Here is a 24,214-nt window from a genome sequence, read left to right as displayed (position 1 = left end):
GGTGATGGAATTGCAGTTGAGCTATTTCAAATCCTCAAAGATGATGCTGTGAAAGTGCTGCACTCAATATGCCAGCAAATTTGGAAAACTCAGCAGTGGACACAGGACTGGAAAAGGTCAATTTTCATTCCACTCCCTAAGAAAGGCAATGCCAAAGAATGCTCAGACTACTACACAATTGCACTCATCTCACACTCTAGTCAAGTAATGCACAAAATTCTCCAAGCCAGGCTTCAGCAATACGTGAACTGTGAACTTCCAGATGTTCAAGCTGGTTTTCGAAAAGGCAGAGGAACCAGAGATCAAATTGCCAACAGCCGTTGGATCATCAAAAAAGCAAGAGGGTTCCAGAAAAACATCTATTTCTGCTTTATTGACTATGCCAAAGCCTTTGACTGTGTGGATCACAATAAACTGTGGAAAATTCTGAAAGAGATGGGACTACCAGACCACCTGACCTGCCTCTTAAGAACCGTGTATGCAGGTCAGGAAGCAACAGTTAGAACTGGACATGGAACAACAGACTGGTTCCAATTAGGAAAAGGAGTACGTCAAGTCTATATATTGTCACCCTGCTTATTTAACTTATATGCAGAGTACATCATGAGAAATGCTGGGCTGAAAGAAGCACAAGCTGGAATCAAGATTGCCGGGAGAAATATCAATAACCTCAGATATGGAGATGACACCACCCTTATGGCAGAAAGTGAAGAGGAGCTAAAAAGCCTCTTGATGAAAGTGAAAGAGGAGAGTGAGAAAGTTGGCTTAAAGCTCAACATTCAGAAAACGAAGATCATGGCAGCTGGTCCCATCACTTCACGGGAAATAGATGGGGAAACAGTGGAAACAGTGGCAGACTTTATTTTTGGGGGCTCCAAAATCACTGCAGATGGTGATTGCAGCCATGAAATTAAAAGATGGTTACTCCTTGGAAGGAAAGTTATGACCAACCTAGATAGCATATTGAAAAGCAGAGACATTACTTTGTCAACAAAAGTCCATCTAGTCAAGGTTATGGTTTTTCCTGTGGTCATGTATGGATGTGAGAGTTGGACTGTGAAGAAAGCTGAGTGCTGAAGAATTAATGCTTTTGAACTGTGGTGTTGGAGAAGACTCCTGAGAATCCCTTGGACTGCAAGGAGATCCAACCAATCCATTCTAAAGGAGATCAGTCTTGGGTGTTCATTGGAAGGACTGATGCTGAAGCTGAAACTCCCAATACTTTGGCCACCTCATGCGAAGAGTTGACTCATTGGAAAAGACCCTGATGCTGGGAGGAATTGGGGGCAGGAGGAGAAGGGGACGACAGAGGATGAGATGGCTGGATGGCATCACCAACTCGATGGACATGAGTTTGGGTGAACTCCGGGAATTGGTGATGGACAGGGAGGCCTGGCGTGCTGTGATTCAATGGTTTGCAAAGAGTCGGACATGACTGAGCGACTGAACTGAGCTGAACTGCACTGGAGGCAGATTGGTGGTACTCACTGTGGTCCACAGACTGGTGCCACTTCATGAAATATTACTTTCAGGTTCAGGATGAGTAGAGAATTTGAGAGTTAAGTATTGTAAAAACTGTTACAGCATTTGTCAGAGTACTTTTATAAATACTGTGCTATACTGTGCTTAGTCGATCAGTCGTATCCAGCTCTTTGCAACCCCATAGACTGTAGCCTGCAGAGCTCTTCTGTCTACGGGGGATTCTGCAGGCAAGAATACTGAAGTGGATTGCCATTATAAATACTAGTTACAACCAAAAAATATGTCTTCTTGTAATTTTTATATTTTTTATACTTTATTTTTCAAGGAATTTATTTTTAATGTAGGTTGTAAAAGCATCAATTTATGATAGATTGCAAATAATTAAAAATGGTTCTTCCCTACTGATCATTTGCGAAGCACTGGGGTAAATAATGGAGATTCTGTTCACTAACTTGAACAGGCAGCTGATGGTTGCCTAGCTGCCAGAGCAGATAGGTTTTGTTTTTACTTCGTGTTTTATGAATAACACAAATCTCAATTTTGTGGTGGCCCATCAACTATTTCTGAAAGGCCAGATGTCTTCTGATGTAATGTGCAGGGGGAATTTAAAGACTCCAATGGACAGAGAAACTGTATGGGGATCCATCAGGGATATCCCACCCATGCACAAGGTCCCTGACAGGCTCTAGAAAAGTCTTTCACTAGGTTATGAGGGATAAAGTATACTGCAAGTGATAGGATTTTTCTAAAGCTCTTTATTAGCTAGTCACTCTATGCCACATATGTGGCACTAAAAAACTCTAAGGCACTGAAATTGAAATGGGATCTCTGATTCTGGGAAGTGGTGTTGGGCTGACCCTGAGTGAAAACAGCATCACATTTCCAGAAGCAAAATGCTTTTTTCACTGGTGGCCATATTCATCAAATCTCTAGAGACACATCATGCACAGATTTACAATTTTAAAAAAATCATGGGCTCCCAACAATAAAACTGTAAACAACTGTGGCACCCTGCAGTTTCTACCACTGCAGGTAGCTGTGGCTACCTGTGGCTACCACTGTGGCCCCTAGCTGCTCTAACTGTAGGGGCTGGAAGACAAAGTTACTTTGTCAGCCGCCTTTGCAGTAGTCATGTGATAGGGAAGGCCGACACAGCAGGAGACGGGAGTTCGACTCCCTGTCCTGGGGATCCCCTGCAGCAGGACATGGCAACCCACTCCAGTATTCTTTCCTGGGAAATCCCATGAACAGAGGAGCCTGTGGGCTATGGCCCATTGGGTCATCAAGAGTTGGGCCCCAAAGTGTGGCTTCTGGGGATCTTAGTTTCCCCACCAGGGTTTAACCCTGGCCCACAGCAGTGAGAGCATCGAGTCCTAACCACTGGACCACCAAGGAATTCCTATATGAGCACTTTTAGAAAGCCTTCTCCTTTTTCTGTTAAAAGAAACAGAGACAGTTGGCATTCATCTTGAAGTCGGAAGGGGAATGTTAAGAGAATCACAGAAGAGGTCAATGCAGACCTCTAACATTGTTCAGTTCCTGAGCCAGCTACCTACTTTCTGATTTATTGTTGTGGAAGAGAAAATAGATGTCTGTTGTATGTGCCATTGGTAACTGAGTTTCCTGTTACTTGCAGCCAAAAGCGTTGTGAACTGATGTAGAAACTCATTTGGATTTATTTAATTTACATTGGGTTGAATCATGTGAAATTAGTGTTTTCTGTGGGTCAGATGATTGTCAGTATCGCATCATTCAACCCAAATAACTGTTAACCCTCTAGATCTGTAGATGCATATCGGTTAGTATGCTATGACAGCAAATACCTAAACTCGTAACTTAGTGAATTAGGGAAGGAGACGGATTGGCTCATGGAAGAAAACCTAGTTGCTTTTTTTTCTCTCTCTCTCTCTCTTTTCGCTCAGTCGTGTCGGACTCTTTGCGACCCCATGGACTGTAGCCTGCCAGGCTCCTCTGTTCATGGGATTTCCCAGAAAAGAATACTGGAGTGGGTTGCCGTGTCCTACTCCAGGGGATCCCCCCGACAGGGAGTCGAGCTCGCGTCTTCTGCTTTGGCAGGAGAATTCTTCATCGCTGAGCTACCAGAGAAGTCCAGTTCATACATATACACAAGAATAAATTCCAGGTTATATTGATGACTTAAATTTTAAAAACAAAACACCAGTAAGACTATTCGAGGCTTGAGGAAAACTTTTCCTAAGTTAAAACCCTGGTTGCCCTGGCTCTCATTCCGCCTTTTCCATTGGGCCTCTGGAGTACGTCATGGGATAATTAGCCAATGAGAATTGGGCATGGGCGGCAGGCTCAGCCAATGGGACCCGGGCGGGAGATTTGAAAGGACCTCGGCGGGGGTGAGGAGGCGCGGCCTGACAGATTCAGTTGTTGCCAGCGGTCAAGGCACCACGGGTTTCTTTCGGGATTCTTGCTCCGGGAGAGGCCAGGTGATCCGGCAGGTTGGTTGCTCTAGGGTGGAGAAAGGGTCCTGGAAGGGAGTGAGGCCGGTAGCAGGGTGGGGGCGGAGAGGCGAGTGCGGGGATGCGCTCTGATGAAGCCAGCTTTTGGACTTGCGCCCGTTCACCAGCAACACCGCCCCCCCACCCCCGGCAAACACTTCCGGCTAGATCGATCCGACCCCTCACTGTCTCTCCTTTTTTTTTGTTTTTGCTTCTCACGGCTCTATTTCTCTTCTCTGCCCAGTTCCCTCCCCTTTTCCCTCTACGGATGGCCCAGAAGGAGAACGCCTACCCCTGGCCCTATGGCCGGCAGACGGTAAGGGCTTTCTCACTTCCCCTCTCCCCATCAGCATGGCGACTTCCTGCTTGCAGATTCGAGATCCTGCAGAGGGCGATCCTCTTAGCACTTTTCTTTTGGCTTTGCACCAGCGCATGGGCCCCAGTCAGGTCATTTGTAGCCTCATCCTATCTGGTGCTGCCAGTTTGAATTTGACCAGCCTGTGAGGACCTCTGCAGAGCTGAGCCTACTTGTCACATACAAATGGCGTCTGGGACTGAGCAGGCAGGGTCTGGCCTATTAGGCCATGAATCTCAACTGTTGTCCTGAAAAAATAGGCTAGGCAGGAAATAGATATAAGCTATTTAGATGAGTTTATAACTTTAAAAGGTCCAAGAGAAGTCTTACTTAAGAATTTAGATTTTAATGACTGGTGTGACATATGCATCTAAAAAGCTTTATTTTCCAGTTGTCCTAACACCTTTCATTGAAGAATCTACCCTCTGATTTGAAATGCTAGCATTATTGTATATATTAAATTCCCATATATATGTGGATCTATTTCTGGACTCCATTTTGTTCAACTTGCTTATTTGTAAATCCTAAATTCGCTGTTTGTGAACAAGTCTGTAGAAGCACTGAGGCTCTTTCTCTCTTGGTTAAAGAAGAAAGAAGGGGCCCTACATGAGCTTTGTTCTCTGTTAGTGGGGCTTGAGTATCCTGGAGGGTCCCTCTATCCCCTTGTCCACCAGCTCCCTCCCCAGTGAAGCTCTGAATGGGGAGGCTGAATGAGATGACACTGTCATGTCTACACCAGTCACTCCCAAAAGAAAGTGGTGTGTTACTCAGAAGTTGACAGTGACAGTGCTCCAGGACAATTAGAATAGCCTTCAGTTTCCCTAAAGCCTGTTGTTGCAAAGCAGTAAATACTGAGATTTGCTGAACACTCAAGGCCCCAAGGATCTTATCTGAGCCTTAACAGACCAAGCTTAGGGAACTGTGAGAATACCTCTGTTCTGAAGCTCTTTGAATTGTGGGTGTTCATTACCCTGGCCTCTACTGCCCTTTGGGGTAGGGGGCTAGGTAAATGAGTGGTGTTATGGACAAGACTGAGTAGCAAAATTGTGGCCTCATTGTTCCTCTTTGAACTGGGGATGGGGTGGGGTAGGTGGGTGGCTTTATAGCAAGCCCTGAAATGCTGCTTGTAGCGCATTCCAACCCGGTCACTGGGATAAAGGCACCCTCAGAGCTCCCCTCTGGTCCTTCTCAGGCTCAGCCTGGCCTGAACACCCTGCCCCAGAGAGTTCTCCGGAAGGAGGCTGTCACCCCATCGGCGCTTGTCCTCGTGAGTCGCTCCAATGCCCAGCCCACAGGTAAACTAGCACAAAGGGAGGGGACTGACCTGAGGGAACTTGGGTCTGCAGAGGATGGGTGTGGATGAAAATGTCAAAGGATGGCCTCAACTTCCCTGTTCTTTCCTTAGCTGCCCCTGGCCAGAAGGTGGTGGAGAACAGCAGTGGGACCCTCAACATCCCAAAGTAAGCTCCCCAAGCTTTGAGGTAGCAAGAGACGGGGTAGAATAAAGGCAGGAGGAGGAGGGATGCAGGCGAGAAAGCCTGATCCATCCTCAGCTCCCCTGGAAGAGAAGCAGGACTGCAGGCAGGAGGGGCAGGAGGGGCAGAGGTGCAGAAAGAAGGCAAACACCTCAGAGGACCAACTAACCACCGCTCAGCTGCTCCACCACCGCTTCCCAAACAGGCGTTCCTTCACAATCGATGACTTTGAGATTGGGCGTCCTCTGGGCAAAGGCAAGTTTGGAAATGTGTACTTGGCTCGGGAGAAGAAAAGCCATTTCATCGTGGCGCTCAAAGTCCTCTTCAAGTCTCAGATCGAGAAGGAGGGTGTGGAGCACCAGCTGCGTAGAGAGATCGAAATCCAAGCCCATCTCCAGTACGCTCAACATCCCCTGAGCCAGAGCCCCTGCCGCCCCAACCCCACTCCTCCTCCAACCCCACCACATCTAGACTGTCTTCTCTGTAGCTGTGGCCATGCAGCCCCAATGAGCTCTCAATCCCAGCCAGAGCCTTGAATCCAGAAAATCACCTCCGGTCCCCACTTAGGACTGCCACCTGGCTTCCCCTACCCGGCCCAGACCTGACCCAGTTTGCCCCAATGCGACCTGTCATCTTTCCCATTTCCTTAGGCCAGAATGCAGCCTGATGCCTCCTCTGTCTCCTCTCCCAGACATCCCAACATCTTGCGTCTCTACAACTATTTCTATGACCGGCGAAGGATCTACTTGATTCTGGAGTATGCCCCCCGGGGGGAGCTCTACAAGGAGCTGCAGAAGAGCCGAACTTTTGATGAGCAGCGAACAGCCACGGTCGGGGCGGGTGGGCACCTGGGGCACTGGCAGGGGCCTGGAGGCTGGGGGATGCCATTTACAGCCTGAGGTCAGTCCTTGTCTGACTGTCTGCCATTGGCCTCCCAGATCATGGAGGAGCTGGCAGATGCTCTGACGTACTGCCATGCAAAGAAGGTGATTCACAGAGACATCAAGCCAGAGAATCTGCTCTTGGGGCTCCGGGGAGAGCTGAAGATTGCTGACTTCGGCTGGTCGGTGCATGCCCCCTCCCTGAGGTATGGTGGGCCAGAAGGCCAGCCCTGGGTATGAAGCCATTCAAAATAAAACCATTTCAGATCTTGTTACCCAGAGACATTTTGGGTTGTTCTCATGTAAATATATAGACACAGCAATATCTTTACAAAAATAGGAGACTCTGGGAGTTCCCTGCTGGTCCAGTGGTTAGGACTCCAGCTTTCACTGCAGGTGGCCCAGGTTCGATCCCTGGTCGAGGGAACTAAGATCCTGCAAACCATGCAGCGTGGCCAAAAACAAAAATAGGAGTCTCAGTTTTGTCACCCAGATTTCTCACTTGAAACATTGGGACCTTCTTGCCATATCATTGAGAATACTCCCACATCATTTTTACTGGCTTCATAGTATTGCACAGTAGAAATGTAATGTGATTAAGCAACATGTGATTGATGAACATCTGAAATTCTTCCTATAATTCTAAGGTGAACGTTGCCCTCATATCTGATTTATTTTAAGGTACGGCCCTCAGTGTGGAAATGCAGAGTCAGTGTGTTAGCCCCACTCCTACCCCAAAGACCCCATCAGACCCTGGTTGGAAGACCCCTGGCACATCCTAGGGTCGGTCTGGGCTCCCTGTCAGGCTGCAGGGAAAGGAGGGAAAGTCTGGATCTGAGATCCCTGCCCACTCCCCCTCTTCCCCCGCCCCGCCCCAGGAGGAAGACAATGTGCGGCACTCTGGACTACCTGCCCCCAGAGATGATTGAGGGGCGCACGCACAATGAGAAGGTGGACCTATGGTGCATCGGCGTGCTCTGCTATGAGCTGCTGGTGGGAAACCCACCCTTCGAGAGTGCTTCCCACAATGAGACGTACCGGCGCATTGTCAAGGTGGGAGGCTGGCCCCTGGGGTCTGGCTGGAGTTTGTGCCAGCTCAGGGGCTGGGGCAGGGAGTGGGCACACTGTTGCTGTTGATGTTAAACCCTGCTAATAGAGTGGGAAGTGGAGGCAAAAGCAGCTAGGATGAAGCCCGTCTCTCCTTCTTGCAGGTGGACCTAAATTTCCCTCCTTCTGTGCCGATGGGAGCCCAGGACCTCATCTCCAAGCTGCTCAAGCATAACCCCTCAGAACGCCTGCCGCTGGCCCAGGTCTCTGCCCACCCTTGGGTCCGAGCCCACTCTCGCAGGGTGCTGCCTCCCTCTGCCCCTCAGTCTGTCCCCTGAAATGTCCCTGTCCTTTTCTCAGTTGTGTCTGTGTCTGTATATGTGTAGTCAGGAGGAGGGGGGTCCCAAGTCTGTTTCTGCATCTGTCTTCTACCTCCTCTTTATTTAATAAAGGCTGAAGCTTTTTGTACTGATGAGTGTAGATGTTTATAGGTGGAGACTGCTGTGAAGGAAGTCATCACCTGTGGGGAGGAGGCAAGGGAGTTGCCCATGCTGGGCAGTGGGGTGGGCACTGCATCATCACCCCTGGGAACACCCCTCAGCACTGAGAGCAACCTCTCAGCTCTAACCCCATCTGGTCAGCTCCCAGCCATCCTACTTCCACATCTTTTCTTTCCCCTGCTCTGGCTCCCGGGCCTGGGGATGCTGGGGACCTGGCTCTACTCTGTTATGCCTGCACATCAGCCATCACCAACCGTCTCTACCCACCTTCTCCTATTACTCCCTCTTAGTTGACCTCTAATCGTTCCCTTTCCTGGGTCAGTCTTGCTGACCTAGGAGCAATTAAAGTTGTCTTTTTGGTTTGTTTTTCTGCTCTGGTGAGGATTTAGCACAGGAGTAAATAGAAGCTGATGGTGTCTTGTTCCTGACCTAAGCTTTCACTGCTATGTATGATGCTTGCAATATGGTGCCTCCTATAGGTTTTGTTCTTTTGTTTTGGCCACCCAGAGCAGCATGCACGATCTTGAGTTTCCCTGACCAGGGACAAACCCATTCCCCTTGCGGTGGAAGCTTGGAGTCCTAACCACTGGACTGTCAGGGAAATCTCTTGCTGTAGGTTTTTGATACATGTCTTTTATTAGGTTAAGGAAGGCCTGGGCTCTTCCTAGTTCATTAAGGGTTTGGTGTTTTTTGAAGTATGAATAGGTGTTGAGTTTCACCTAGTGCTTTTTCTGCATGTTTATTTTTTGTACTTTTAAGCCATGTGGTGTAGAACATCAATAAAGTTTCTTATTTTTATTTCATCTCAGATACTCAGGCTATATTCAATTCCTAGGGCTACTGTAACAAATTACCACAAACCTGGGTGGTTTAAACAGCAGAAATGGATTCTCTGACAGTTCTGGAGGCCAGAAGTCCATGATCAAGGTGTCAGTAGCACCACCTTCCCATATATGCCTCTAGGGAAAAATCCTTCCTTGCCTTTTCCTTTTTCATGTGACTTCAAGCACTTCATGGCTTGTGGCTACATCACTCCAAGCTCTGCTTCTGTCTTCACACAGGCTTCCTGTCTTTGCCTTTCTCTCCTCTGTCTTAAAAGAACACTAGCAATTTGATTTATGGCTCACCTAAATAATCCAGGATAATGTTATTCACGATCTGTGATTATATCTGCAAAGACCCTTTTTCCAAAAAACACTGCATTCATTGCTTCCAGAGGTTAAGACACTGACATATCTTTTAGGGAGCTACCATGCAACCCACTACATATGCATACAGATTAAAATAATTGAACGAGAGTATAGGGCTTAAGAAAACGAAAAACCAACAGTCTTCCCATTTCTCTCTCCCCAGAGACAAATCCTTTTACAGTTTTGCTTTGTTTTTGGTATTTACTTTGTATCTCCAAATCACATGCTTCTGTCACTACCTCTTTACATTTTCAGTTTTAGGCTTTATCATTTTCCTGATACAAAATGTAAGGATTTCATTCTTTCACTCCACTGCCACCAGAAACAAGGGCATTTTCTGTCCCTACATCCTTCTGGTGTAGTTATAATTTTGGTTAAGATTTATTCATCTGACAATAGTTACTGAGTGCTCTCTGCAGCCCAGGTACTGTTCTAGAGGCTGAGGGGTGAATAAACGAGAAAAAAAAATCCTCAACTCAGGAAGCTTGCAAAAAGTGGTTGCAATTGTAAACAGATTGTAAGGGGAGGCCTCACTAAAAAGATAATGTTTGAAAAACGAAGGAGGAAAAAGGTGAACATTTTTCTTTGTAGTTGTTCAGTCACTAAGTCATCTCTGACTCTTTGCAACCCCAGCAAAGAGTTTGCCTGCAGCACACCAGGCTCCTCTGTCCTCCACAATCTCCCAGAGTTTGCTCAGATTCATGTCCATTGAATCCCTGATGCTATCTATCTCATCCTCTGCTACCCTCTTTTTGCTTCAGTCTTCCCCAGCATCAGAGTCTTACATCAGGTGGCCAAAGTATTGGAGCTTCAGCTTCAGCATCAGTCCTTCCAATGAATATTCAGGTCTGATTTCCTTTAGGATTGTTTGGTTTGATCTTGCAGCCCAAGGGACCCAAAGAGCCTTCCCCAGCACCACAATTCAAAAGCATCAGTTCTTTGGCACTCATCCTTCTTTATGGTCCAACTCACATCTGTGCATTACTACTGGAAAAACCATAGATTTGACTATACGGACCTTTAATATACTTTGTGGACTTGGCCTCAAAAAAAGGGGTGGGCCGAGGGGACGACGTCCCGGGCCAAACGCCCTCTGAGCGGCCCTCAGGCCTCCGACTGTCCGAGGAGGAAGAGGCAGAGAACGTTTGGGGTGCGAGCTGCCACCCATTTGCTCTTACATTTGCAAGAGCAAATGTAAATCCTTGAGGTGGCAGCATGTCTGTCTTGTCACAGCAACAGTGAGAAGACCAGTGCCTCTATGGCAGGACCAGTGAGAAGAGAAGGAAGAGAAGAGATCATAACGGTACCAGGGCTCTGACCTTAAGGGCTATTAACTAATTGAATGTTCTACCTAGTGGCAAAATCACACACCATCCTCCAAGAGGAGACACTCAAAACCTGGTGGAGGGGGCAGGAGACAAGAGAACAGAGGAGCAAATGAGAATTCTGGTTCCATCCTGATCAACTAAGGTGCGATTCAATCCCGACGGTCCAAGCGGGATATGCTACTTTCATCCCAAGAATCTCTTTCACGAAACCCAATTCTGGTTCCCCAATTCTGGTTCGTTCTCCAGAAACGGTTACTAAGCAACAAACGTGGGCGGAAAGAGCCTAGCCCCGCCCCTGGAGGACTCAGACGTTTCAGGATCTTCAGGATCTGCCTTTTCAACTTTTGGAGAGGGCGGGGCAACGAGCGCAGCTGTTACCTCCTTCTCTCCGCCCTGCTGGCTCTCACGTGTGTTCGGTCGCTCAATGACAGCTGGTCTTCTGGGACTTCCTGGTTGTTGGGACCAATCAGAGTGCTCTTCACGTCCTGACCATTGTCAGCCCGAGGCCAATCGGCGCGCCTCTAAAACGCCCCTTAAAGGCGCCGCCAAGGCCTCCCGAGCCGGGGCGAACCAATTCCTCGGTTCCTGCCCCCAACTGCAGTATGGAGTCGCCCCGGGGGTGGTCTGGGCCCGAGACGGACCTGCTAGCTCTGGGGGAACAGCAAGCTGCGATCTTCGGCGACGGCCCGGGCCAAACGCCCTCTGAGCGGCCCTCAGGCCTCCGACTGTCCGAGGGTGAAGAGGCAGAGAACGTTGGGGCCGCGAGCTGCCACCCCAAGGCGTCCCCGAAGACTTCGAGCTGCAGCTCTGTCCACCCCCCGGAATGGGAAGCTCCGGAGGACAAGCCGGGCCGTGGAGGGACGCTTTCTGGGAAACGGAGCCGCCTGGGGGCGCCGGATCCCGAATTCGACCCGCACGGGTCCTCCCGGCGCAAGGACCCTGAGCCCCCGGAGGACAAGCCTGAATCCGAGAGGGTCTGCCGTCGAGGGAGCCCTGTAGGCGGCGGGATGGATGTTGAGCAGAAGGAAGACGACGACGAGGCGGCGGCAGCCGGCAGGGGTGGCCGTTCGTTTTCCAGCCGCCTTCAGGACAGCCGCAGCTTGGACGGGTTGAGCGGGGCGTGCGGTGGCCCCGCGTCTTCAGCGGGTGCAGAATCTGGCGCAGGCGGCGGGCGGCGCGCCACTATCTCAAGCCCCCTGGAGCTCGAAGGCACGGTGAGCCGCCATGGCGACCTCACCCACTTTGTCGCCAACAACCTGCAACTCAAGATCCGTCTGAGCGGCGCCCCTCAACCTCCGCCCCCTGCCCCTACGCGGCCCTGTTTAGCGCCCACACCCACTCCGGCCATCCCTCCCATCGACCCCGACGTGCTGCGGGACCTGGAGCGGCTGAGTCGGGAGCTGGGTGGCAGAGTGGACCGTCTGCTTCGCGGGCTGGGAGGTGCGGTGCAGGAGCTGACAGCTCTGAGCGTGGGCTGCATCCAAACCTACCGCGATGCAGTGGACTCTCTAGGTGAAGCTGTGGACATGAGCATCAAGGGCATGTACACCCTGCTGGCGCGCTGTGAAGAACTGGAGCGGGCTCTGCAACCGGTTCAGGGACTGGCGCGCCAAGTCCGGGATATCCGACGCACCTTGGAGGTGTTGGAGGCCCTGTGCAAGTGACTGGGAAGGCAGGAGAGGCCTGGCAACGCCAGGGACCAGCAGGATCCTTAAGGACTCTTAAAGGAGCCCTGGTGGGACCTGCCTGCTGAGAGGAGGGAGGCCTATATATGGGAGGTTCTTCCAGATACCTTTAGCAGGCCGGCGACCATTCGCTGGGCCTTATGCAGGTGTATATGGGAAAGTTCTAAAGGCTCTCCTGGTGGGAGGGTATGATGCTCTGCTTCTGTTCAGTTGGCAATCTGCAGCTACCTTGTTCTCCCAACTCTCTTCCCCAGTTAGCGCACCATCTCTGGAAACCAGGGGCTTTAGTTCTGGGCTTGGGAGATGTGACTGTCATATGTTATCAAGAAAGGAGAACAGAGGAGGCCCCAGCCCCCACTGTGGCCACTCTGACCTCCAGTAGTCACATCTCAGGTGCCAGGGCCTGTGGGAGCTTGTGTAGTCAAAGACCACACACCACGCAGACAAGGACGCATACTTGCATATGGATAACCTCCTGCTTCTGCCCTCTGGCCCTCTACCGTCCCATTTCCCCAGTCATAACCTGGGCGGAGCTAGAAGGAATGTATTGCATGGTAGAGGAGGTGCGTTCCGACGGGTCTCTCTGCTCTCAGGGTTCAGATAGAATTGTTGCTGGTTTTGAAGCCCACCTGTTGTGGAATGTTCTAATCAGTTTTGGCTTTCTGAGTTTTTGTGGAATTAAAGTGCTGCTGCTGCTAAGGCTGAGGCTGTGTCTGTGTGGGGTACAGGGATTGATGAACCAAAGTAATGGGAATGAGGGTCAGTCTTTTCGTGGAGTTTTCTTGGGGCTGGTGCTGGGAGTGGGGTGGGGGTCTCAGGCCACATGTGGAAAGATATGGTTCCTGTTCCTAAACAGCAGATCTGAGGAAAGGTAAGACACAGGTATGGGCTGAGAGATACAGTAAAAGCAGAATCAGAAGCAAGAAGATCTTAGAAGAAAAAAGGGAGGAAGGGTTGTCTTCTCAGTTCCTGAAGTGGACAGGCAGGGACTGGGCAAACTGGACATCTGTGCTCTAGAGAAAGACTGGAAACCTAGCTCCATTCTTGACCCCATTTCTCACACTCTGCTGATCAGTGCCCTATGAATGGTCTAGGACAATTCCTGGCCGCCTTCCATTTACAGTCATAGTAAATTCCAGAAGCTCCCGATTTGGTGAGATTTAGAAACAGATCACAATACAGATCCAGTTCCGTTCAACTTTCCTCCTCTAACTCAAGACATTAGGTCTTTGGGCTGAATTTAAACACGTTATTCCTCGCCTCGAGATGTGAAAAGTTCCGGAATTGGAAATACTGCTCCACACACCTTCCCTAACAACAAGAAATTGACAGTAAATTCTTTAAAAGAAGACCGTAGTTCTGGCCCGTACGGGGATCGAACCCGCGACCTTGGCGTTATTAGCACCACGCTCTAACCAACTGAGCTAACCGGCCAGCTGATGATAAGCGTCCTCAATATGAATCTATGTAAAATACAAATTACTAATCAGTCCTATCTGTGAGAAAATCTCAAAACGGGTAAGCTTATTTGGGAAAACAGGGAAACAGACTACGAAAACGGAATCACTTATCATTTAGGGAAGTAAAAGCGAAGCCAAAATAGTGGCAAGCACAGATAATGCAAGTGCTTGACTGGCAGGTCGCCGTGCCAACATAGAGCGCAAGACTGACAGCATGCACTTAGCGTTGAGGTGCACAACCGGAAATAGAAAAGGCCGTCTGATAGCAACCGGTAGACTCCCGAAGAGATGTGGAAAATTATATATAAGCTAGAAGCCTAAGACTCTTTCCTCGAAGCGTAAAAACAACTTATACCTCGGGAGGCACCGCTGGGATTCGAACCCAGGATCTCCTGTTTACTAGACAGGCGCTTTAACCAACTAAGCCACGGCGCCCCACGCATACACCTCCCAGCCTCGTTTCCCTGGCCAGGTCAGTTCTAGGTTAGGGGAATGAATGCCGGGATACCTTTCTAATTTTCGGGCGTACTGGAAAACAAGATAGAAGGTGCGAAATCCGCGCCTGTAAACGGGATAGGTTGAAAGGATGACACAGAAATTGAATCCTGGCACACAGAAAGTTATAAAATATAAAGGCAGCCGCGGAATCGCAGGCCGACGAGGATGGGATTCGAACCCACGCGTGCAGAGCACAATGGATTAGCAGTCCATCGCCTTAACCACTCGGCCACCTCGTCCACAGGAAAGCAGTTTAGGATCTCCTCTCTGGGGTCTGGATTCTTCCTTCTCGGAGAAAGCGTGAACCTAACTACGTCGTGTAGGGATGGTGTCCCGAGGGATCCCGCCCGGCACCGCGAGGACGACTCGCAGGGCTCTGGCTTCCGAGCGATATTCTAGCTTGCGCGAGCACCCGCCTCGGCGTTGGATTTCCGGAGCATGCGTCACTCCTCAGGAGCCCCGCTATCCGCTTAGATTTACAGTCCCCCGATCTGCAGCAAAAGCTATCGCGATATCTAGGAGCTCCCTCAACGGGGCGGCTCGAGACTTGGAGCCAGGGACCCTCCCCTTCCGGCCCCTATGAAGTGTTTCTTCTCTAATCTGCGGGATGGGACCTCAACAGCGTTGCAAATAAGGAGAATAAATAAAAGCTACCCGAGCTCTAGAAAAGCGAACGCTGACCCCGACGTGATTTGAACACGCAACCTTCTGATCTGGAGTCAGACGCGCTACCGTTGCGCCACGAGGTCGGCCGGCCACGGGGGTGGACAGGTCTCCCCATGACGACTGGACGGTGAGGCGGCCGGGTCTGGCGATCGAGGTGCTGAGGGCCTTCTGGAACTTCTAAAATCTCCCGGTGTGGTGCTTGCCCTCTCCCTCCGGCCTCGTAGGACCAGCAGGGCCCGCCACCCGCAGGGCAGCGGCTTTGTGGGCTCCGGGTTCCTCGGTGCCCCGGCCTCGTCGCCGCCCTCCTGCAGACCATAAGGCGGCCCTGAGCTGGTTCCCTGGGGGTACCCAGAGCTCACAGCCCAGCGGGGACGGACTGGCACAGAAACGTGTGGGAGGACTGGGAATACCAGGCCGAAGGTGATGGAAGCACGTGTGGGGGACAGAGCTTAGCTTTTCTAGCCGTGCGTCCCCTCCCAGGCTGCAGTTAACAGCCGCCTGCGGAGCCTTCCAGATAGCTATTCACAGGCCCCAAATTTGGAGTTTCTGGTTTAAAGATCCAGAGTAGAATCTTGGCATCGGTAATTTTGTCACTTTTGACGATTCTGAGCAATCCCTCACCTACAATGAAATGCACAGATCTTAAGTGTTTATTTTGATGAGTTTTGAAGAATTCAGCCCACAACCCTTTCAAGATAGAAGACATCTTCATCCTACAAGGTTCTTTCTTATCCTTTCCGAGTCGATACCCGCCCCTCCCCACCCTTCCACCCCCGCCCTTCACCCTTCACAGAGGCAACCACTGTTCTGATTTCCTTTGACATAAATATCTGTACCTGTTAAAGCTCCCCAGGTGAGACCAGGCTGGAAACTTATAAAGAGGAATACCAGAAGCTGGAAGAACCCACCCCCACCCCTACCCAAACACACACACATTTGCTCAGTTGCTTCTTGAAGGGTGAAAGAAGTTCAAGGGTCTAATACCGCCAAAGAAAGTTATCAGGGACTACAGACAAGTCAAAGCCCGCGGAGAAGCCTGACCCTAACTGACTGCGCAACATCCTTTAAGAGCCTTCCCCCTTGGTTGTCAAGACACTGCCGTCTGCTGGCTTTCCCTTATCTTACCATCCCCCTCCCTCCAGTCTCTTGTTCTGTCCTTTTTTCCTAGGAGTTCTGTCTTCTCTCTTTATGCTACACACCTTCCCTGGAGTAAACCCTTCCCTGGAGTCAGCCATCACTTGTGTGCTGAAGGCTCCTGAATCCTGCTCCCACCTCTGGATTCAGTCTAGTGTCTGCTGGACACCTTCACTTGACCCTGTCATCCTTCGGAAACCTCCCACCTCAGGTGGGACTCAAACCCACAGTCTCCCAGCTGAAACAGTACACCTCCTGTCAGGACTTAGGAAGCTGAGGTTCTTTATGTCTCCACATAGAAGGAATTCAGGGAGAGGCAAAGAGATAGGTAAGAAGTAGATCTATTGAGAGAGACATGGCATGAGTTTGAGTAGGCTCTAGGGCCTGGCGTGCTGCAAAGAGTCGGACATGGCTGAGCGACTGAACTGAACACACTCCATAAAAAGTGTGGGCCATCTCTGAAAGAGCACTGGGAAATATAATGCTAAGTCGCTTTAGTCGTGTCTGACTCTGTGCAACCCCATAGACAGAAGCCCACCAGGCTCCCCGGTCACTAGGAGTCTCCAGGCAAGAACACTGAGTAATTTCAGAGGGTAACAGTTGGGAGGATTATTCCAACTACTTAGGGAAGGGGTGAGGATTTCCAGAAATTGGGCCACTGTCCCCCTTTTTGGCCTTTTATGGTCTGCCTCAGAAGCGTCATGGTGCCTGTGGGTGTGTCCTTCAACATGTTAATATATAGGATGGGCGTGTAATAAGGTTTAAGGTCTACTGGAAGTTGAATCTTCTGCCATCTTGGGCTTGAACGGTTCTAACCATTTTTCTCTCTTATCCAGTTCTCAGTAGCTGCGTCATTCTTTCAAACATTGTGCCCTGTCTCCTTCCCTCTTGTCTCATTTCCTTGCCAGTCTTCTGCACTCCTAGTTAGAGGCCAAGCTGAGGCTTGGATTCATCTTGACTCTCCCCCCTTCCTCGTTTCCCATCTCTAGTCACCAAGTTCACTCAGTTTCATTTCCTTCATAATTCTCCTGTTAGCCCTCATTCCCTATTCCCACTGCCATCTCACTGGATGACTGTAGTAGACTCCTCCCTAATGTCTGTCTCCAGAATAGTCAAAGAGAATCATCTTTTAAAATGCTAACATGATTCCATCATGCTATGGCTTAAAATCAATGCCCCATTGAAACTGCACAACTCAGATGGGATTCGAACCCAGCCAAAACTGACTGAGACTTGAACCCTTGGGTTAGGACTCAAACCCACTGTCTTTTAGTTAAAATTGCTCACCTGGTATGAAAAACTGATGGGAAATGTGACAATGGTTGCTTCAGTCTGCCTACTCCTGAACCCGATGCTCAGATTGAACACCAGAAAAAGAGAGACAAGCAAACGTGGTGTGCTGCCTGTTAAAAGCCCAAGGCACTAGTCATATACATTTTCAAGACAAAGAATCCTACATCAAAATGCCATACTGATAATTTACATAAGGTTTACCAAGGTATATAGTCCAAGTAAGCATGTACAAAGTGAGCAACAAGTCACCATGACTCCTGACCCTCTACAGAGTTGGGAAAGAATGCTATTCTTTTAAGTTTTAAGAAGTAACAACAAAAAGAAGTTACACTGCTAGCATTAGAAGAAAGGGGGAAAAATTTATCTGTATAGTTGAGCAGTCACTCCCATCTGGTTAATATGTAACGTAGGTGCACACTACACGTTAGGGAGGGAGGGATGAGGCCAAACAAACACAGAGAGAATTTTATGTTCAGTTTTTCTTGTCCTGCCTTTAAATATAAATTTTGCTTTATCACCATAGTGAGGGATTTCAAGGCTAAGGTAGCTACATAACAAACTACTTCTTTAGTTTGCTACCCCAAGCACAAACCCCTCTGTTAATTCTTCACAAACAATATTTGTCAAAAAACAACATATAAACAGCCTTCTTTGGTCTCTTCAGTGGTCCTTTTTCTGTGAGATTTCCCTGTGTATGAATTAAATTGGATTTTTTTTCTCCTATCAATCTATCTTATGTCAATTTAATTATTAGATCAGCTAAAAGAACTCAGGACAGGGGGGTGAAAATGTCCTCCGCTTGGACAGAACTATTTGGTGATGTCTGGGATTTGCTTCAAAATAATCCAGTGGGACTGGGAGGCAGAGTATAGCTGAAACAAGGTTGGCCATGTGTTGGTAACTGCTGAAACAGAATGGTAGGCTTCAAAAGGGGTCATTACCTTTTGAATGAAAAATACTTTACTTTTACATACAATATGTTTGAATGTTTCTGACTTAAAAAACTCTTTTCTAAATTATCTTAACGCCAGTTCAAATGTTGGAACACGTGAGTTCCTGTCCTGGCAATACTACCTGTGGCCACAAGGTGGCTCCAAAACTATCTTTGGTGAGTGTGGAGCAGGCTTCTCTGAACCAAAGACAGGGAAAGTGACAGGACTGCTGTTTACTAATTCACAAATGGACTTTATCTCCCGGTTCTTACTATCTATAGGTCCCCAGGCAGGAAGGCTGTTATGCGCAGAATGCCCCAAACTTCAAACTGCTGGATCCCAAAATCTAACAGTCATCCTTGACCCCTTCCTTCTCTCACCCACACACATTCCCATGTTTAGACTTTATCTTCTAAGATTCTAGATTTCTTCCACTTCACTCCACCTCTTTCACTCCAATACTATTGACTCTGTTATCTTGGCTAGAGACCTTATTCAAATTTTACCAATTTTCCCACTAATGTCCTTTATAATAAATTTTATTTTTCTGATCCAGGATCCATTAGGATCACACATTAAATTTTAAATTTGTCACACCATTTTAAAAAGCATTTTATTTATGTGTAGTTGTTTGACAATGTTGTGTTAATTTCTACTGTAAAGCAACATGATTCAGATATAAAGAATATGTATCTTTTCCATTATGACATCATATGACATTGAATATAGTTTCCCATGCTATACAGCAGGACCTTGTTGTTTATCCATTGTTGTTATATCTCTTTGTCTTTCATGAACTTGAGGAAACATCTTTTGACTATCTCTTTGACATCTGAAATTTTTCACACACTGGTTTAGAAAAAGGAAATCCATTTAGTACATTGGGGACCTGCAAGAGAGAAAAGCATTTTCTCTCAGTTATGACCACATTTCCTAAAATGAAGTTTCAAGAACAAATGATCTATTTTCAAAGAAAATTTCCTTGATCACATTGTTCTAATATTTCCCTTAAAATTTTTATTTATTACAACTTTTACCGTGCAGATTTACTATTTGTTGACGTGTTTGTTGTCAATCTCTCTGACCCCAGGAAGGTAGAGACTTCTGCTTTGTTCCTCAAGGATATGAGCCCTTCACAGTGCCTGGGACTTATTTGTTGAATGAATGAATGAATGAGGAAATTAAAAAATGTCTCTTGGGCTTGTAGTTTAGACCTGTCTAAGAGGCACTGAGATGGAGAGTAGTAATAAAAGAAGTGTTCACATATTGAGATATAGGGAAGTCATTCTGGCTTAAACGTTACACAACTTGAATTTATCCTAACTAAAATAGCCTGTTTGTGGTCTATCAAACACACGCTGTACATCTGCTTTAATTATTTAAAGGAAAGGGCACACTGACCAGAAGTAAAAAAATGCCCATGTTAAAAATAAAGATTAAACGCCCCTCTTCCTGGGACACCTTCGATGTGATTATGAGAGATGCTTTCCAGGTGCCAAGGCCATGCTGACCTGCTGTGTATTAATCATCCGGTCCTTAAAAAAGAAAAACAAAAGAAGAAGAAATGTAACCCTGACTTGTATAAAGTTCTTTGTTCTTACAAGATGTAAAACTGCACTGAAAAAGATGCTTCGCTGGGGCAGTTTCTCAGAGTAATCGGGGAAAGGAGCTTCCAGCCTACTCCTTAGTTTGGCTCAAATAAAACTGTTTTCTATTATTATTATGGATTATCCATTATTATTCTTGGGAGATGATCTGGTAAGAGGGTAGGGGGGGGGGGCCCTGGAAGTTGTGACTTGACTGTTAGCCGTGAACTCCGGCGAGAACTTTCCGTTCTACAGGAATCACCTTTAAGGTCCGAAGGTCCGTGAGGTCCCAATCGTGAGAAATGCTTGGACTATAGCTTGGCAAAGAGACTATGCTGGTCACACCTCTAAGAGATAAGGAAATCGTAGACTCTGAATTTCCGCCTTCGACTGTTGCCTCCCAGGGACGCGGGGTTTCATTCTCTTCCTCCACTCCCTTTTCTGGTCCCGTATGTCCACTTCCTTCCCGCAACACGCCTCTCATCCACACCCTAGTTCAGGAGAGGGGCTCTTTTCTGTACTCTGCAAATCCCTCACCAATCTGAGCGAGCTGGGTGGGTGGTTGGGTGGGGAATCAGAATCAAGGAAAGTTCAGGTATACGGTCCGCCAACAACCAGGGGCTCCGGGGCAATAAAGGGGCATCCACCTCTCCAAGTTCGGCCTAGGTCAAGGAGAAGCTACACGGATGCGGAGGATGGAAGAAAAGAGAGTGTCCAGGGCTCGGGCATGTTGACGCCCTAAGGCTGGAGTGGTGGTGACAGTGGTGTCCGGAGGGTCATCTTGGGCAAAGTAGCAGGGGCTGGGGGCCAGGCCGCTCCCGGCATGGGGATACCGGGAGGAGCGAGTGTCCGAATTTCCGTTCGCCAGTGCTGTGTGGGCAGACTCGGCAATGGGGGGCCGCGCCACAACACACTCTCAGGCTGTGCAGACAACTCGTCTGCGCGCGGGAAGGCCGGCGGCTCGATTCTCCGCATCCGGTCGGGATCTGCACAGGTACTGTGGACCCGGAACAACCTTTCCCAGAGGGCCTGAGGCGGCGCGAGAATTCGCCGCTCTCGCGAGACTTTCAGAGGTCCCGTCGGAGCCAACGTTTTTGCGGTTACCAAGGCAACTGAGCGGTGCCAGCGTAAGCGGGAAAGCGGCGTACGTCGAATTTTTGTCTGCTAGCTTGGGAGACTTGAGGAGTGACCCTCCTTGAGCTTCCAGCCCCAGAGACAAACGGCCTCTGCTCCAGGCGGTACCTCTTCCCCTGGGGACCATGGGCCGGATCTCAGGGCTCGTGCCCTCTCGCTTTCTGACGCTCCTGGCGCACCTGGTGGTCGTCATTACCTTATTCTGGTCCAGGGTAAGACCCATGGCCCTCTTCTCGTTCCTCCTTCCAATTTGGGGTGGTCCCAGCCCCACTCCACCCTTTCTCTCCCGGGGCCTTACACGGTGGGGTCTTCCCATACCCAGCCGCCAGACCCTCTTTCAACTTCTCTTTCTGCCCTGCTCCCTAGGACAGCAACATCCAGGCCTGCCTGCCTCTCAGATTCACCCCTGAAGAGTATGAGAAGCAGGACATTCAGTGAGCATGTGGGACAGGGTGGGCAGAATTAGGCAGTAGAGGGAGTGAAGGGGTCTTAGAAAAAGTTCAGAAGGCCTAAGCCACTTCCTTCTTTTCTGCAGGCTGGTGGCAGCGCTCTCTGTCACCCTAGCTCTCTTTGCAGTGGAGCTGGCTGGTTTCTTCTTAGGAGTTTCCATGTTCAACAGCACCCAGAGCCTCATCTGTATCCTTTCTACGTGTACTCCTTTCCTCCTCGGCCCTTGTCCACCATAACGCCCTTCAGCCACTTAACTAGGCCTTTCTGGCACAATGGTGTTTGCTCTAGCAGGCAAACAGAATCCCTCCTGTGGAGAGATGTTAGGCAATGTGGAAGATTTAATACCATCTCTGATCACTTTTTGAGCTCCTGCTACTCACCAGGCACTGGAGATCTCAAGATGGGAGTACAACAGTTTTCTATCTTGAGGAAGAGGCAGATACACAGACATCTGCAATTCAGTGTGATAAGCACGGGTGCCATCAGATGTTAAGATACAAAGCACTATGGGAACGCCGAAGAGACAAAGGAAGTGAGGAAGATGGATCAGGGAAGGCTCTCAACACCAGGGTACTGGAGAGTGATCCCAGCAGTGTATTGTGTCACTGTGAGCATGTCTGTGTGCTTGGAGTAGATCAGGAGTCTACTACTTCACCTGAAGGATCCAAACTAGATATGGGATGGAGGTAGCTTGGTTTCCCAACAGGGCAGGCTCAGCTCTGGCCTCTACACATGGCCATCCTAAAACCCAAAAGTCTGGGCTGCTGGCTCTGGCCTTTGCAGTGTGGTAAAGGGAGCAAGAGATGCCTTGCTCACCAGGAGCTGATTGTGAATGCAGATGCCAGGCCCATCACCGGCCTTTTCTGGCTCATCACTACCTGTTGACCCAAAGGCTTTCCTTGACTCTGGTGTATTCCCAAGCCATCGGGGCTCACTGTAGTGCATCTGTGGCCCTATCCTTCTTCATATTTGAGCGTTGGGAGTGCACCACGTATTGGTACATTTTTGTCTTTTGCAGGTATGGTAGCACCTAATGTTTGAGGATGGGGAAGGGAGGTTTACTTTAAATCTGAAGATTCCCCTACCCAGCCCTTTATTCCATGTGTAACATACCAGATCCACTCAACATTCCCGAGTCTTTTTGAAGTCCTCCACTCCTACACTTCAGGGGGTGGGGGGTGGGATCGCTGGCTTGGGGATCTGGGGATTTTTATTAGAAGAAACTGAACCCATCACCTGCCTTCCTCAGTGCCCTCCCAGCTGTCACCGAAATAACATTATTCATCAGCGTCTTTGGCCTGAAAAAGAAACCTTTCTGATATCTTCGTGACTGGAAGTAGGGATGAAGGCTGAAGGAGCGAAGGACCACTCACCCTTCCTGGAAGAGGAAGGCTTCAGCCCTCCTTCTAACACTGCATTTGGTGAAGGATGTCAGTGTTAGGGTAATTATCTCTCGAGTCTGGGATTATCTGTGTTTTGTTTACAGTCCTTTGTAATAAAATATATTTTAGGGTAAGATCAAACTTACAGGAATTCCTGCAGGAATTCCCTGGCTGTCCAGTGGTTAGGACCCCACCCCTCCACTGCAGCGGGTTCAGTCCCTGGTGGAGCAACCAAGATCCTGAATGCTAGGCAGCGTGGCCAAAAAAAAAAAGAAATCAAGACAAAAATTTCAGGAGAAAATTGGGGTGGCCAAACTACTATAGAAACGGAAGGCTGTTTTCCAGCCTTGCACTGTAAGACACTAAATGTCGCTTCTATTCTAGTTATTACGGTAGATTTCTGACGGAAGGGAGTGGGCGGAGATATGTAAATAAGGTTATGCTTTAGGGTAGTACCTCGAGCTCTTTAAGTGAGTGAAGCATTCTGGGAGGGATTAGCGTGTGCTTTTTGACAGCCAAATGGAAAAATATATTTTAAAACATCTGCAAATAAATTGAACAACAGAAGTGGAAGAACCTGGATTAGCTTTAGATTGCTCGAACTGACCTGTCGTTTACTCACCCTCCCTGTTAGCGGAGTCTTATTACCGGAGTACGGAATATTGCAGTCCTCTCGGTATCGTCAGGTAGGATAATCCTTACCTGTTCCTCCTTTTGGAGGGCAGAATAGAACATGATGATTGGAGCTCGCATGATTCGTGATTAACGGCTCTGCGTAATCAGGACTTGCAACACCCTGATTGCTCCTATCTGATTCTTCCTGGCGATCCGTGATATTAATGTGCTTTACGATTAGATTGAGTTTTTGCTACTGTCTTCTTAGTTGTACTTGAAGTAGTGTCGGACACGACTGAGCGACTTCGCTTTCAGTTTTCACCACGCGTTGGAGAAGGCAATAGCAACCCACTCCTGTGCTCTTGTCTGGAGGATTCTAGGGACCGGGGTGCCTGTTGGGTTGCCGTGTATGGGGTCGCACAGAGTCAGACACGACTGAAGCGATTTAGCAGCAGGAGCAGCAGCAGTGTTGGTTCTAAGGTTTGGGGTGTGGTGTTTTGTTTTTTTTGTTCCTCTGAGGGTGTTTGGTTTGGGTATGTTTGTGTAGAGTACGGTTTGTAAGTTCTTTAAACTCTTGTGATACTTAGTTTCGTGGTTGATTTGTTAAAGTCACTTAATCCTGTCTGAATGGAATTCTTCAGGCCTGAGTC

At 48.7% G+C, this 24,214-nt stretch overlaps 3 protein-coding genes and 5 non-coding genes across 12 annotated transcripts; 4 read left to right on the top strand and 4 right to left on the bottom strand.

Moving 5' to 3' along the window:
• The first annotated feature begins 3,911 nt into the window (after nucleotides 1–3,911).
• Nucleotides 3,912–8,049, top strand: AURKB (aurora kinase B). The gene is made up of 9 exons (XM_068977907.1): nucleotides 3,912–3,953; nucleotides 4,198–4,269; nucleotides 5,501–5,603; nucleotides 5,714–5,768; nucleotides 5,989–6,180; nucleotides 6,475–6,613; nucleotides 6,722–6,870; nucleotides 7,543–7,717; nucleotides 7,876–8,049. Exons 2-9 carry the CDS (start codon nucleotides 4,222–4,224, stop codon nucleotides 8,047–8,049), a joined length of 1,035 nt encoding a protein of 344 aa, XP_068834008.1. The 5' UTR covers nucleotides 3,912–3,953; nucleotides 4,198–4,221.
• Nucleotides 8,050–11,331: 3,282 nt separating this feature from the next.
• BORCS6 (BLOC-1 related complex subunit 6) lies at nucleotides 11,332–12,991 on the top strand. The gene has a single exon (XM_068978817.1). The coding sequence runs from the start codon at nucleotides 11,332–11,334 to the stop codon at nucleotides 12,391–12,393; it is 1,062 nt and encodes a 353-aa protein (XP_068834918.1). The 3' UTR covers nucleotides 12,394–12,991.
• Nucleotides 12,992–13,774: 783 nt separating this feature from the next.
• TRNAI-AAU (transfer RNA isoleucine (anticodon AAU)) lies at nucleotides 13,775–13,848 on the bottom strand. Its single transcript has one exon. It is a non-coding gene; the product is annotated as a tRNA-Ile (tRNA).
• A 387-nt stretch (nucleotides 13,849–14,235) lies between these two features.
• Nucleotides 14,236–14,309, bottom strand: TRNAT-AGU (transfer RNA threonine (anticodon AGU)). The gene has a single exon. It is a non-coding gene; the product is annotated as a tRNA-Thr (tRNA).
• A 220-nt stretch (nucleotides 14,310–14,529) lies between these two features.
• On the bottom strand, nucleotides 14,530–14,611 carry TRNAS-GCU (transfer RNA serine (anticodon GCU)). The gene has a single exon. It is a non-coding gene; the product is annotated as a tRNA-Ser (tRNA).
• Nucleotides 14,612–15,049: 438 nt separating this feature from the next.
• Nucleotides 15,050–15,121, bottom strand: TRNAW-CCA (transfer RNA tryptophan (anticodon CCA)). The gene has a single exon. It is a non-coding gene; the product is annotated as a tRNA-Trp (tRNA).
• A 6,121-nt stretch (nucleotides 15,122–21,242) lies between these two features.
• On the top strand, nucleotides 21,243–22,886 carry TMEM107 (transmembrane protein 107). 5 transcript variants are annotated; one of them, XM_068978872.1, is made up of 5 exons: nucleotides 21,243–21,329; nucleotides 21,484–21,551; nucleotides 21,653–21,753; nucleotides 22,489–22,564; nucleotides 22,817–22,886. In XM_068978872.1, the coding sequence occupies exons 1-5, from the start codon at nucleotides 21,243–21,245 to the stop codon at nucleotides 22,884–22,886; spliced, it is 402 nt and encodes a 133-aa protein (XP_068834973.1). The 5 variants fall into 5 exon arrangements, with proteins under 5 accessions (XP_068834973.1, XP_068834971.1, XP_068834972.1 ...); XM_068978870.1 differs by having other exon boundaries at nucleotides 22,489–22,585; XM_068978871.1 differs by having other exon boundaries at nucleotides 21,632–21,753.
• A 742-nt stretch (nucleotides 22,887–23,628) lies between these two features.
• Nucleotides 23,629–23,764, top strand: LOC138084860 (U8 small nucleolar RNA). Its single transcript, XR_011145267.1, has one exon. It is a non-coding gene; the product is annotated as a U8 small nucleolar RNA (small nucleolar RNA).
• The last annotated feature ends 450 nt before the right edge of the window (nucleotides 23,765–24,214 follow it).

This window comes from Capricornis sumatraensis, chromosome 8 (assembly GCF_032405125.1).
Source record: "Capricornis sumatraensis isolate serow.1 chromosome 8, serow.2, whole genome shotgun sequence".
NCBI lineage: Eukaryota > Metazoa > Chordata > Mammalia > Artiodactyla > Bovidae > Capricornis > Capricornis sumatraensis.
The sequence above is the reverse complement of the archived record's forward strand: the minus strand, read 5'-3'. Positions and strand labels throughout refer to the sequence as shown.